At 39.1% G+C, this 15,652-nt stretch overlaps 1 protein-coding gene across 1 annotated transcript in view; it reads left to right on the top strand.

The window, feature by feature from the left end:
• Positions 1-15,652, top strand: part of LOC128649747 (phospholipid-transporting ATPase ABCA1-like) — a 2,013,556-nt gene that overhangs the window by 1,376,489 nt on the left and 621,415 nt on the right. The window contains exon 32 of the mRNA XM_053703184.1: positions 11,475-11,569. Within this exon, the coding sequence (XP_053559159.1) occupies positions 11,475-11,569 (95 nt within the window). The remainder of the gene's footprint in view (positions 1-11,474; positions 11,570-15,652) is intronic.

The following is a 15,652-nucleotide window of genomic DNA, read 5'->3' as shown; positions in this document are numbered from 1 at the left end:
TGCTCAGTCTTTACATTCTGCAGAATCTCATACGAATCAACTTGTGTTGTTTCTTCAAAGACATGGTTGGAGGATCAATTTACCAAAGAGTTCCTTGATTCCTCAGACAAGGGTAACCTTTTTGGGTTTGCAAATAGATTCAGTGTCCATGACTTTGTCTCTAACAGAAAAGAGATGTCTGAAATTGGTTTCAGCTTGTCGAAACCTTCAGTCTCAATCATTCCCTTCGGTAGCTTTGTGCATGGAAATTCTAGGTCTCATAACTGCTGCATTGGACGCGATCCCTTTTGCTCGTTTTCACATGAGACCTCTCCAGCTTTGTATGCTGAACCAATGGTGTAGGGATTATACAAAGATATCACAATTAATATCCTTAAATCCCAATGTTCGATCTTCTCTGACTTGGTGGTTGGATCACCATCGTTTAATTCAAGGGGCCTCTTTTGTTCGTCCAACCTGGACTGTGATCTCAACAGATGCGAGTCTTTCAGGTTGGGGAGCTGTATGGCGATCTCTGACAGCGCAGGGGGTTTGGGAATCTCAGGAGGCGAGATTACCAATCAACATTTTGGATCTCCGTGCGATTTTCAGAGCTCTTCAGTTCTGGCCTCTTCTGAAGAGAGAATCGTTTATTCGTTTTCAGACAGACAATGTCACAACCGTGGCGTATGTCAATCATCAAGGTGGGACTCGCAGTCCTCAGGCTATGAAAGAAGTATCTCGGATACTGGTATGGGCGAATCCAGCTCCTGTCTAATCTATGTGGTTCACATCCCAGGTATAGACCATTGGGAAGTGGATTATCTCAGTCGCCAGACGTTACATCTGGGCAAATGGTCTCTTCACCCAGAGGTATTTCTTCAGATTGTTCAAATCTGGGGACTTCCAGAAATAGATCTGATGGCTTCTCGTCTAAACAAAAAACTTCCCAGGTATCTGTCCAGATCCAGGGATCCTCAGGCGGAAGCAGTGGACGCGTTGTCACTTCCTTGGAATTATCAACCTCCTTATATCTTTCCGCCTCTAGTTCCTCTTCCAAAAGTGATTTCCAAAATCCTAATGGAGCGTTCGTTTGTACTGCTGGTGGCTCCAGCATGGCCACACAGGTTTTGGTATGCGGATCTCGTTCGGATGGCCAGTTGCCAACCTTGGACACTTCCGTTAAGGCCAGACCTTCTATCTCAAGGCCCATTTTTCCATCAGGATCTCAAATCATTAAATTTGAAGGTATGGAGATTGAACGCTTAATACTTAGTCATAGAGGTTTCTCTGACTCAGTGATTAATACTGTTACAGGCTCGTAAATCTGTGTCTAGAAAGATTTATTACAGAGTTTGGAAGACTTACATTTCTTGGTGTTCTTCTCATAAATTCTCTTGGCATTCTTTTAGAATCCTAGAATTTTACAGTTTCTTCAGGATGGTTTGGATAAGGGTTTGTCTGCAAGTTCCTTGAAAGGACAAATCTCTGCTCTTTCTGTTCTTTTTCACAGAAAGATTGCTAATCATCCTGATATTCATTGTTTTGTACAGGCTTTGGTTCGTATCAAGCCTGTCATTAAGTCAATCTCTCCTCCTTGGAGTCTTAATTTGGTTCTGAGGGCTTTACAGCTCCTCCGTTTGAACCTATGCATTCTCTGGATATTAAATTACTTTCCTGGAAAGTTTTGTTGCTTTTGGCCATCTCTTCTGCTAGAAGAGTTTCTAAGTTATCTGCTCTTTCTTGTGAATCTCCTATTCTGATTTTTCATCAGGATAAGGCGGTGTTGCGGACTTCATTTAATTTTTTACCTAAAGTTGTGAATTCTAACAACATTAGTAGAGAAACTGTTGTCCCTTCATTGTGTTCTAATCCTAAGAATTCTCTGGAGAGATCTTTACATTCTTTGGATGTAGTAAGAGTTTTGAAATATTATGTTGAAGCTACTAAAGTTTTCAGAAAGACTTCTAGTTTATTTGTTATCTTTTCTGGTTCTAGGAAAGGTCAGAAGGCTTCTGCCATTTCTTTGGCGTCTTGGTTAAAGTCTTTGATTCATCATGCTTATGTGGAGTCGGGTAAATCCCCGCCTCAAAGGATTACGGCTCATTCTACTAGGTCAGTTTCTACTTCCTGAGCTTTTAAGAATGAAGCTTCTGTTGATCAGATTTGCAAAGCAGCAACTTGGTCTTCTTTGAATACTTTTACTAAATTCTACCATTTTGATGTTTTTTCTTCTTCTGAAGCAGTTTTTGGTAGAAAAGTACTTCAGGCAGCTGTTTCAGTTTGATTCTTCTGCTTATAATTTCAGTTTTTTTCTTTATAAGATTAAAACTTTTTGATTTGGGTTGTGGATTATTTTTTCAGCGCAATTGGCTGTCTTTATTTTATCCCTCCCTCTCTAGTGACTCTTGCGTGGAAGTTCCACATTTTGGGTATCTGCTATCCCATACATCACTAGCTCATGGACTATTGCCAATTACATGAAAGAAAACATAATTTATGTAAGAATTTACCTGATAAATTCATTTCTTTCATATTGGCAAGAGTCCCTGAGGCCCACCCTTTTTGTGGTGGTTATGATTTTTTGGTATAAAGCACAATTATTCCAATTCCTTATTTGATGCTTTCACTCCTTTCTTATCACCCCACTTCTTGGCTATTCGTTAAACTGAATTGTGGGTGTGGTAAGGGGTGTATTTATAGGCATTTTGAAGAATGTATATCCCATACGTCACTAGCTCATGGACTCTTGCCAATATGAAAGAAATTAATTTATCAGGTAAGTTCTTACATAAATTATGTTTTTCCTTCCTATGGGGAGAGGGGCACTTCAGAATACCTGTTTTATTTAATTTAAGGGACGAATGATGCACTCATGGGATGGGTGTTATAACTAGACATGCTTGCAGTCACAGGTTATAGAGACATTTGAGACTGAAGAGTCTCAAGGCTAATTTTTTTGTGTGTGTGTTTTTTAGACTGTTTATTATTAGTTAAATGGTTTGTTTTGCTTCAGTTTGCGGGCGGGTTTTAACCACGCCCACCTCCTTGTGCAGAGCACAAGAGCATTTTTGTGCCTTCTGACATTGGTGACGTCATTGGGCCTGCGCATTTTGACTCTGTGTGAATTCTTGCTGCGTAGTGAGAAGCGCTTTAGGAGCGTAAGTGATACGTTGCAGGGTTGCATCGGTATACTGAGGTGCGGAGGGAGTTTTTTTTCTGAGGTCTTTTTTATTAAAAGTGTTTATTAAAGTCTTATTCTTTTGAATTGTTTAATTCTTGTTGTATATTAAACGCTAGAGAGTTTGAATAGAGGGTAATACCAGTTATGTCTGATATGAATTCCACTCATTTCAATCCCTGTTTATTGTGTTTAGAAGCAAAAATTGCAGCTCCTTTGCAGTTCTGTTCTTCCTGTGTAAAACAGACATTGCAGGGTAAAGACAAGTTTTTTAATGTTAAAGGGACACCCAAATTTTTTCTTTCATGATTCAGATAGAGCATGCAAATTTAAGCAACTTTCTAATTTACTCCTATTATCAATTTTTCTTCGTTCTCTTGCTTTCTTTATTTGAAAAAGAAGGCATCTACGCTCTTTTTTTGGTTCAGGACCATGGAAAACACTTGTTTATTGGTGGATGAATTTATCCACCAATCAGCAAGAACAACACAGTGTGTTTACCAAAAATGGGCCGGTATCTAAACTTACATTCTTGCATTTCAAATAAAGATACCAAGAGAATGAAGAAATTTTGATAATAGGAGTAAATTAGAAAGTTGCTTAAAATTGCATGCTCTATCTGAATCACGAAAGAAAAAATTTGAGTTCAGTGTCCCTTTAAGCCTTATGTCTCTCAGGAGGATGTTGTCCAGGTAATGCCAGGACCTTCCCCTATTTTGTCCCAAGCCTTTATGGCAGCTAACACTGTGTCCTGTGGTTCCTCTTTAAAGGGACACTGAACCCAAAAAAATTCTTTCGTGATTCAGATAGAGCATGCAATTTTAAGAAACTTTCTAATTTACTCCTATTATCAATGTTTCTTCGTTCTCTTGCTATGTTTATATAAAAAAGAAGGCATCTAAGCTTTTTTCTTGGTTCAGACTCTGGACAGCAGTTTTTGATTGGTGGATTAATTTATCCACCAATCAGCAAGGACAACTAGGTTGTTCACCAAGAATGGGCCGGCATCTAAACTTACATTCTTGCATTTCAAATAAAGATTCCAAGAGAATGAAGAAAAAATGATAATAGGAGTAAATTAGAAAGTTGCTTAAAATTGCATACTCTATCTGAATCACAAAAGAAAAAATTTGGGTTCAGTGTCCCTTTAACTCCCAGCGGAGCAATTTTAAAGGCAGAGATTGCTGCACAGGTGTCCTCAGCGATATCTGCAACCTTAGCCGAGTTTCCCAGATTTTCAGGAAAGCGCAAAAGCAAATCTAAGGTTTCAGAGACTAGGGTATCTGTTTATAATGCTGACACTCAGGTTTCTTTAAGATCGGAGGATGAGGAGAATTCTCGCTCAGAGGGTGAGATTTCAGATTCAGACAGTATAATGCCTTTCTCTGATAGTGCAGGTTCTTCCTTCAGGTTTAAGTTAGAACATCTCCGGTTGTTACTAAAGGAGGTTTTAGCTACTTTGAACGATTTTGATTAATAATAATAATTTCTTTGATGTTCTTTCCTCTTCTGAGGTTTTTCCAGTCCCAGATAGGGCTAAGGAAATCATTGCGCAAGAGTGGGAGAAACCAGGAGTGGTTTTTAATCCGACTCCGGTGTTTACGAAAATGTTTCCAGTAGATTCTTCCATTACAGAGGTTTGGTCTTCGGTACCCAATGTAGAGGGTGCCATTTCCACTCTTGACAAGAGGACGACTATACCTATTGAGGATAGTTGCGCCTTAAAGGATCCTATGGATAAAAAGATGGAGGCTTATCTTAAGAAGATCTATGCACATCTTGGTCTCCAATGGCAACCAGTGGTCTGTATTGCTACGGTGACTAGTGCTGCCTCATATTGGTTAGAGGCATTAACAGATTCTCTACAGGAGGAAATGCCTGTTGACAAGATTCAGGACAGAATCAGAGCTCTCAGGTTCGCCAATTCCTATATTGCTGATGCGGTCCTCCAGGTCCAAGATTGGGAGCTAAGGCTTCTGGTTTTGCTTTTTTGGCCAGACAGGCTTTATGGTCGAAGTCTTGGTCAGCTGATGTTTCATCTAAGGCTAAACTGATGGCTCTTCCTTACAGAACCTTATTTGGACCAGGTCTTTTCTGCCCCAGGATAAGAGGAGCAAACTGAAGGGATGTTAAAGTAATTTTCATTCCTTTCGCAACTTTAGAGGGAAGTCCTCCTCATCTTCATCCAAGCAGGATAATAACAAGCCAGCCTGGAAACCGACTCAGACCTGGAGTAAGAGTAAGCAGGCCAAAAAGCCTGCTACCGACTCTAAGTCTGCATGAAGGGGTTGCCCCTGATCCAGGCCTGGATCTAGTGGGGGGCAGACTCTCTCAGTTCACTCAAGTCTGGTTAAGGGACGTTCCAAACCCATGGGCAGTGGAAATTGTGTCTCTGGGCTACAGGTTAGAATTCAAGGGTTCTCCCCCCAGGGGCAGGTTTCACCTTTCCAGGTTATCTGCAGACCAAATAAAGAGAGAGGCGTTCTTGAGGTGTATCGAAGACCTCTTGGCCCTGGGGGTGATTGTTCCGATTCCAGGGTCTGGGTTTTTATTCAAACCTGTACATGGTTCCCAATAAAGAGGGAAGCTTCTGCCCGATTCTAGACTTAAAATGTCTAAACAAATTCCTCAAGGTTCCATCGTTCAAGATAGAAACCATTCAGACAATTCTTTCTTTGATCCAAGAGGGTCAGTATATGATGACCATAGATTTGAAGGATGCTTACTTACATGTTCCCATCCACAGGGATCATCACAAGTTTCTGAGATTTGCATTTCAGGATCGTCACTTTCAGTTTGTGGCCTTGCCTTTCGGCCTGGGCACAGCTCCCAGAATATTCTCAAAGGTTCTAGGGGCCCTTCTTGCGGTGGTCCGGTCAAGGGGGATAGCAGTGGCCCCCTATCTGGAAGACATTCTAATTCAGGCTCCCTCCTTTCCAAAGGTGGAATCTCACACATAGATGTTACTCTCCTTCCTCCGGTCTCACAGTAAACAAGAGTTGTGTTCTTAGGGACAATTATAGACTCTGTTCTGAGGAAGATATTCCTGAAGGAGACCAGATCAGTCAAGCTCCTATCAGCTTGTCGAGTCCTTCAGGAGACACTTCATCCTTCAGTTGCTCAGTTTATGGAAGTATTTGGACTGATGGTGGCAGCCATGGACATCGTGCCATTTGCTCGTTTTCATCTGAAAGCTTTACAGTTATGCATGCTCAATCAGTGGAATGGAGATTATCTGGATCTTTCTCCAAAGATAGTGTTGGCTCAAAAAACAAAGGGCTCTATATAACAAGCTCCGTATGGAGCTTGATGGCCCCTGTTTCTGGCGAGTCTTCAGACTCGTGTGAGCTGCTGGTGCAATGCTGAATACGGCAAGCATATTGCTCGCCGTATTCAGCGATGTCTGTCGGACCTGATACGCACTGTCGGATCAGGTCCGACAGACATTGATAACTAGAGGCCAAAGAATTATCTTCATTTGTGGCTTTCTCTGGAACAACTGTCTTGGGGCACTTGCTTTTGGAAACCATCTTGGGTGATAGTGACTACAGATGCCAGCCTGGTGGGCTGGGGGCAGTCTGGAAATCCCTCAAAGCTCAGGGTCTTTGGACTCATACTGGAGTTGAGAGCAATTTACAATGCGATTTTAGCTTGGCCTCAGTTGGCCTCAAACCAGTTCATCAGATTCCAATCAGACAACATAACATCAATAGCGTACATCAACCATCAGGGGGGAACACTAAGTTCCCTAGCGATGAGGGAGGTGTCTCGAATCATTCAGTGGGCAGAAGACCACTGTTTTTGTCTGTCAACTATTTACATCCCGGGAGTAGACAACTGGGAAGCGGATTTTCTAAGTAGGCTGACTTTCCATCCAGGGGAATGGGAACTCCATCCGGAAGTGTTCTCTAAACTGGTATCCAGATGGAGGATGCCGGAGTTGGATCTCATGGCATCCTGACAAAATGCAAAGCTTCCAAAGTACGGTTCCATGTCAAGGGATCCTCAGGCCTTTCTAATAGACGCCCTGGTAGTTCCGTGGGACTTCCAGTTGGCTTATCTTTTTCCTCCATTTGCCCTCCTATCTCGGGTGATTACCCGCATACTACAGGAATGAGCATCCGTGATTCTAATAACCCCAGCTTGGCCTCAGAGAATCTGCTATGCAGATCTAGTGGAGATGTCAACTCTACTTCCGTGGAATCTTTCCCTGAGGAAGGACCTTCTTCAGGGGCCTTTTCTTCATCCAAATCTCGTTTCTCTGAAGCTAACTGCTTGGAGATTGAACGTTTGATTCTATCTAAGCGAGGTTTTTCAGATTCAGTGATTGAGACACTGATCCAGGCTTGTAAGCCGGTCACTAGAAGGATTTACCATAAGATATGGAGGAAATATCTTTTTTGGTGTGAAGCTAAGGAATATTTTTGGAATAAGGTTATGATCCCAAGAATATTATCCGTTCTTCAGGAGGGTCTGGATAAAGGCTTGTCTGTTAGTACCCTAAAGGGTCAAATTTCGGCCTTATCAGTCCTTTTACACAAACATTTGGGAGATGTGCCAGACGTTCAGTCTTTTTGTCAGGCCTTAGTCAGAATTAGGCCAGTGTTTAAGGTGATTGCTCCTCTTTGGAGCCTTAATCTTGTGCTTAAGGTTTTAAAACGGCATCTGTTTGAGCTGATGCATTCCCTTGACATTAAACTTTTGTCTTGGAAAGTTTTGTTCTTGTTGGCTATTTCTTCTGCTCAGAGAGTATCTGAACTCTCCGCTTTACAGTTTGATTCTCCTTATCTCATATTTCATGCGAATAAGGCTGTTCTTCGTACTAAGTTGGGATTCCTTCCCAAGGTTGTTTCTACTACGAATATTAATCAGGAAATTGTTGTTCCTTCCCTGTGTCCGAAGCCTTTCTTCAGAGAAGGAGTGCTTGCTGCATAATCTGAATGTGGTTCGCGCTCTTAAGTTTTACTTGGAAGCGACTAAAGACTTTCGGAAGTCTTCAGCTTTATTTGTTCATTTTTCTGGGAAGTATAGAGCTCAGAGAGTGTCTGCCTCTACTCTAGCTCTTTGGTTAAGGAGTGTGATCTGCAGGGCTTATGAATCATCTGGGAAACAGCCTCCAGAGCCATAGCCTCTTCTTGGGCTTTCCAAAATGAAGCCTCTATGGAGCAGATTTGCAAAGCTGCAACTTGGTTGTCTTTGCATACTTTTTCAAAATTTTACAGATTTGATACTTTTGCCTCGGCTGAGACAGCTTCTGGGAGAAAGGTTCTTCAAGCGGTGGTGCCTTCTGTTTAGGCATGCTGGTTTTTTATCCCTCCCTATTCATCTGTGTACTCTAGCTTGGTTATTGGTTCCCAACAGTAATTAAGATAAACCTGTGGACTCACCACATCTTTAGAAGAAAACAAAATGTATGCTTACCTAATAAATGTATTACCCACTGTTTTTTTTTTTGGGTAACTGTTTAGGTTTTTGACTAAACCTCAGTCACCTCCGCACATTGTGTTACTTTCCTTTCTCCATTTACTTTCGGTCGAATGACTGGGGTTTATGGGTAGGAAAGTGATACATAACAGTTTTTACTGTGGTGCTCTTTGCCTCCTACTGCTGGCCAGGAGTGGTATTCCCAACAGTAATTAAGATGAACATGTGGACTCACCACATCTCAAAGAAATACATTTATCAGGTAAGCATAAATTTTGTTTTTAATAGAAACATTCTTGCTTGTGTGTGTTTCAGTTTAGACTGATATGACCCTTAAAACGTGTCTGGTCTTTTAAATATTCTGTTTTAGCTCAGATGCCAACATTTTAAAATTCAAAAAGGTTCTGGCAAATTGTGTCCATATCTTGTGAAGGGACATTCTACACTAGATTTTTCTTTGCATAAAGGTTTTGTTGATGATCCATTTAGCTCATCTTAGAGTGTTTTTGCAACATTGTATAGCTTAGCTTATTTTTATAGACTCCTAATTAAGCCCCAACGTTTTAGATGTATACTGATGTCTACAGACTTCAGATGGCTTCTGTTTGTATATTGGGTATTTTCATCTGCAGGGAAGGGGGGATGTCTGCTCTTCCTGCTTTATTAGTCCCTTTCAGTGGGTGTTCCCAGCCTAACCTCATCAACACTGCTAAATTGGGAACTGCTAAGGAAATTTTTAAAAGGTTTTAGTCTGTATTTTTAGATCATTATCTTTTCATATTCTTCTTTATAGTAATGTCTATTACATGCAGTTATATGAAAAGTGGTGTATACTGTCCCTAACTAGATTGTCATATCGGTGCCCAAGAAGTGTTTTTATTTCTGTTTCTTTCGGGAATAGAGCTTCTTAGTTTTAATTTATCAATGAAAATTATATATATATATATATATTTTAAAGTGGACAACCCAATGTTGATCTAGGCCCATTTTGGTATATTTGATGCCACTATTTGGCCGCCAGTTACGATCATATAAAAAAAATAATTAACTTTTAAGCAAACTTTGAGTTTCTCCCTGAAATTATCTACACACAACTATAATGCAGTCATATGACAAATGGTTTTAAAAGCTTCTCTGGGATGCCCTTTGTTCAGAAATAGCAGGCATACATGGCTTTGCCATTGCTTTTGGTGATTAGAAGGCTGCTACTTGCAAATGACCACCTTACGTGAAATTCCTGACAGTTAAGGAGTTCATTAGTTAGCTTGTAAGGTTAATTTTTGATGCAGAGAAGAGATCCCTACCTTATCCCTCCCAAACAGCTCCCTTCCATCCTTCACCTCCCCCCACTGGACACCACCATCCTAGGTACTGGTAGAAGTTCTACCAGTATGCAGTTTGGGAATTTATTTATATATTGTTTAAATTAACTTTTTTATTCTTTTTTTTTCTCAAAATGTAATGATCCCTTCTAAACCCTCCCTGATTCCCACAAACAGCTTTTTAACCGTCCCCCCTCCTGCTAGTGGTGGCCATCTTAGGTACTGGCTGCTGGCTGCCAGTACCCAGTTTGTATGTTTTTATTATTAATTTTATTAATTTATTAATTTATCATTTTTTTCTGTAGTGTAGGGGTGCCCCTATCTCCCCCTCCTTGCAATCATTAATTATACCCCCCATTCAATTCCTCTTTTTTCCATAGTGTAGCTTTGCAACCTTCCCTTTCCTATTATTTTTTCCTGCAGCTTTGTTGCAATAAAGAAAACTCTAAGCATTGGATTATACTTAAAATAAATAATAGTAATATGTATTATTCAACATTTTAAAATTATTTTACCTATTTCTTTTTTATAGCCTAATTTGTGTAGTGTCCATTACTTCCTGTCATAGCCCTACTCTTATTATCCATTTTTCTTCATTCTCTTGGTATCTTTATTTGAAAAAGCAAGACTGTAAGCATAAGAGCCAGCCTCTTTTTTGTTCATCACCTGGGTAGCACTTTCTGATTGGTGTCTAAATGTAGCCACCAATCAGCAAGCACTACCCAGTTGCTGAACCAAAAATGGGCTGGCTCCTTATCTTAGATTCTAACAAAGATAGCAAGTTGCTTAAAATTGCATGCTCTATCCGAATCATGAAAGTTTAATTTTGACGAGACTATTCCTTCAACAAGTAGTTATTTAATCAGGTATAGCCACATAACCCAACTGAGCAATTTAAAAAAACATCCTTATCCACTTAGCAACAAAAATCCATCCAGCTTCCTTTTTATTGTATAAACCTAGGGGCATCAAGAGAAGGGATGACCCTGTGATGGTCAAAACCCTGTGTCTATCATTATCCAATAATACACCACCAACAAAAACCTAAATATTAAAGCTATGTTTGTCAGAGCTCTAGGCACCTCCTGTCCCCATAGCTCAAAAATGTTCATTTTTATTTTTCAGTGATTGAGTATAACTGCAATATTAAATCTTATGATATAGTTAGTTTGAGAAGAACTTATGTGGTCTTATCAATATATTTCATAAATTAAAACAGAACAAGTTGCCAAGATTTAGCAGGTTTAAAAATGTTGAATCTAACAACTATTTCAAAGAATTGTAAAATGCTTGCAAAGATCTTGGCAATGGTTCAATGCCTTTAGAAATGAATACTGTCAATTTGAATTCTATTCATATCTTCTATAGGACAAATTAAGTTATATCCCCTAACAAAAAAATAGCAATGAGGTTTTTTCCTTCATAGAAAATGTCATATTGTTCTATAACATTTTTTTGCAGAAAACAAATCTCTTAATTTCTGTTAATCATTCTTGAACCTTGTTTTTTGTTTGTTTGATTTTTTTTTATTTTACCAAATTATTAACTCCTAAAATGTTATTTTGCAGAAACTTCACAACACCACTGACACTTTACAAGATTTGACAGGAAGAAATGTGACAGACTACTTATTAAAATCATACAAGCAATTCTACAAAACCAGGTATCAACCACTTGATTTAGTTTTAGTATTATTTATAAAATTGAAATGTCTTTCAATTGATTTGTAAACTGTTTTAATGTCTAAGGGTATGTAAATATGCTGTCTTGGATTTAAAGGGATTGGTTAAACATTTTTATATACTTTATTTTCTAGAAAAGTTATTGTTTTTAATCCTACAATTCACTTTTAATGATCACAATCCATAATAAAAGTTTGTCAAATGACTTTTCTACAAAGTTCACCATTAAAGTATGAAACTTTTTATAGATAAATCATTTGAAAAGTTTTTCTAAGGGGTGATCGACCCCTCAGTCTGTACCAGTGTTGATTTACCTGTACTTATTCTCAGATTGTGGACTCAGCTACACTCCATTCAGTTGAAAGAATTGTTTTAGGATGTTCCACTAATTGACAGGCTGGGTGGACAATGAAAAATTGCTTTATAAAACTTAATGTGGGTGAATCTTTGAACAGGCTGAATTTCACAATAAATCAACATTTTTAAATATTAAGAAACCAAAACATATTATGCAAAATTAAAAAAAATGTTTTTTTAATTATATTTTAGAAAATTCACAAGGTGCATATTAGTAGTAAGCAAGTCTAGATGTAAGATATATTTAATTACATGAAACTAAGTTCCGCAAATTAAAACTTTATGGTTTAACTTTTTTTGCATTAAAACTTTCATTAGAAAAAAAAAGATTCACACAGAATATCAAATCAACGGTTAATAGCTAGGGCTTTAGAGGTTAAAGGCATAAGTGTCTTGTAGTAGTAAAGATTGTTGCTTTGTGGAAGGCTAGAAATTATGTGAAGATTGTAGGGTTACTTCTTTTGTTCCTTAGCTCTGCTCTGGCTGATAAGGGTGCGGTACACGTTTTCTTCAGGGCCCTGGGGTGACCACTGAAATCACACACACATGCAACTGAGTGTTTTCACAAGAGTCCCCTTTATTGAAGAACACACAAAGACTTTATAGTGATGTATACGTCATACATGAGGTCACAGGAAATATATAAAAAACGTAGTTAACTTCACATCTGCATAAGGGGCCCACAGGAAATAAGAATGTTGTTATAGCACATAACAGAATATGCCCATATAACCATTTGTAGAGAGGATGCTATATTAGAACCATATGTTACAACTTATACAAAAGAAACTTGTGGAATGCTGCATTATAAACATTTGATACTAGATTTAAGGCTACCCTCAATATGCTTAATATGTGAGATTCAAATTACCCATATAACATAATATATATATATAATATATATATACACATATATACATACACACATATATACCCATCATTCCCCTCTTTGATCACATCGTGATCACATAACCTGTAATGTTCCTACAATATAAACTATCTGGGTCTACCTCTAATTAAATTTTGCAGTTGAACTTTTTCTGCATCTTGTATCATACCTGATATTTTCTTTCGTAAAGTACAAGACATGTAACAGTTAAACAATATTAATAATAGTAAACAAATAGGTGTAAAGTGTCCAGCATCTTCAGGTGAGTAATAACATGCTGTTATTAATACTATTGGGATATACACAAAGATCAATATCCCCATTAGGAAAAGGAAGATCTTGCAGGAATGTCTTGGATCCATGATTGAGATTGTCATCCTGGTCTTTGTGAGGAGTGATTGATACCTTATCACCCACTTCTCCTTTGTGAGGGGTGACCGATAGCTTGTCACCCGCTTCTCCTCTCTTTGGACAGAGTTTCACTCGTGAAGCGTGTATCCAGATGTCCTTGTCGTCAGTCAGTACGGCAGTCCTGGTTACAGCAATCACAGTGACTGGCTTGCTGAACGGGAAACCTCCTTTTTTAACTTTATTCAGCTGGCGAATGCAGACCAGATCTCCAGGCTTGAAAGGATGGGTTGGTTCCTGTGAGGGAAGAGGTAAACGGGAAGACACATCACCATAGATGCCATTCAATTTATCAATCAATTGTTTTACATATTGTTCCTTAATACAATCTAAATCACCATTTTTAATGATAAGTGGGCCTTTTACCCATGGAGTCGGGAATGGTCTACCCATTAGGACCTCAAATGGAGACAACCTGGTTGTCCTATTTGGGGTCATTCTGATTTTTGCTACAATCACAGGTAAATAGTTTTGCCATTTAACCCATGTACCTGCTGTTGCCTTTAAAAGTTTTTCCTTGATATTGCGATTCATTCTTTCTACAATCCCTGAGCTTTGAGGATTGTAGGGAATGTGAAAGTTCCAATTAATCTGTAACCATTCTACTAACTCATGTGTGATTTTACTAATGAACGCTGGACCGTTATCAGAATTAATCTGAAGCGGACAACCAAATCTGGGAATTATTTCAGTGGCTAAAATTTTAGCGACTGTTTTTGCATCTTCCCTCTGGGTAACAAAAGCTTCTGGCCACTTAGAAAATTGGTCAACTATTACAAGCAGATATAATTGTTTAGTGCCAGTTTTTGGAATATGTGTAAAATCAATTTGTAGATGTGTGAATGGGGCTGTAGGTGGAGGTAAGTGGTCATGCTGGGCTTTATTGGGAATGGTTGCATTGGTCTGTAAGCAATATACACATCTATTAATATATGCCTTGCAATGATCACCTATACCTCTAATGTAGAAAGATTGCTTCAACAAGTTAGTTGTTGGTTTTATACCTAGATGTCCAACACCATGGGCTTGTGCTATAAAGAGTGGTGCACTGTTTTCCGGTATGCCCACCTTCCCCTCTTTAGAAAACAAACCATTCTCATCTAAAGTTAACCCATTAGTAGTCCAGAAAGATATGTCACTAGGAGTGGCATGTCCCTGGAGTTCAAGAAGCATATGGTCTGTAGGACATCAAGGTGGGGCTAAAACAGCATACATACGGATGGTGGATCCGGTTGTATGAGAAACATAAGCAGCCTCTTTAGCAATTTTATCTGCAAGCGCATTACCCAAGGAAATAGGGTCAGACTTGTATGTATGTGCACGGCAATGTATGATCGCTAAGTCCTTTGGGAGTTGTATGGCCTCTAAAAGATCATTAATCAGGTGAAAGAAAACCACGTTGTTTCCATATCATACCAAAATCGTGCACAACCCCAAAAGCATTGCGAGAGTCAGTGTAAATGTTAACAGATTTATTTTCAAACAATTTACATGCTTTTGTAAGTGCTATTAATTCTGCAGCTTGTGCAGAAGGATAAGGAATGGGGCCTGCATCTAGAGCAATATCTGGTAGTTGCACAACGGCATAGCCTGTCTTATAAATACCGTCACTAGGTCGGGAACAAGAACCATCAACAAACACATTATCAGCATGGTCAAAAGGTTTATCCATCAAGTCAGGTCTTGGTGTGGTAATGTGGTGTAATTACCTCTATACAATCATGGTCTGTTGGAAAGTCTGGTGATCCTGTAAGTAAGGCACTAAGTATTTGAGTTGGCCCTGAAGATACACTACTATATTTAATAGTCAGATTTGTATTATTCAGTAATATAGATTCATAACCAGAAAGTCTTTGAGAAGTCATGTGTTGGGTAGTGACATTTTTTACAAGATGTAAAACTTGGTTACTAGTGTGTAGTACTATTGGATGGCCTAATGTGATTGTTTCAACCATCTCTACAGCCATGGCGCAAGCCGCCAATGCTCGGAGACACGCCGGCATCCCTTGTACCGGTATTGGGACTACTTTGGAAAAGAAAGCTACGGGACGCATATTGCCTCCACAATGCTCTTGGGCACAGACAGCAGCCATGGTTTTACAATTGTCCCTCGCATACAAGTGAAATGGTTTACAATAATCAGGTAGTCCTAAAGCAGGGGCACTAATCAATGTGTTCTGTTTGAAGTATAATTCCCTCTAGCTCTTCCTCTAGCTCTCACATACATTCTATTACTCCCTGTATTATCCCTTTCCCTGGCCTGGAATGGATCACAATGTTGTAAACTCTGCTTTTGATAAAAAGCAGCGTTTTTTCCCTCTAATTTCCTGATTTCAAAACAACCTGCCCCTTCTTTTTCATGAATTCTTTTCAAGAATTCTGCTGGAGTCAACTCCGGCCAATCAGAGAC

The sequence above is a fragment of the Bombina bombina genome, chromosome 2 (genome assembly GCF_027579735.1).
Source record: "Bombina bombina isolate aBomBom1 chromosome 2, aBomBom1.pri, whole genome shotgun sequence".
Taxonomy (NCBI): domain Eukaryota; kingdom Metazoa; phylum Chordata; class Amphibia; order Anura; family Bombinatoridae; genus Bombina; species Bombina bombina.
Note: the sequence above shows the minus strand (reverse complement) of the source record. Positions and strands in the feature narration are given on the sequence as shown.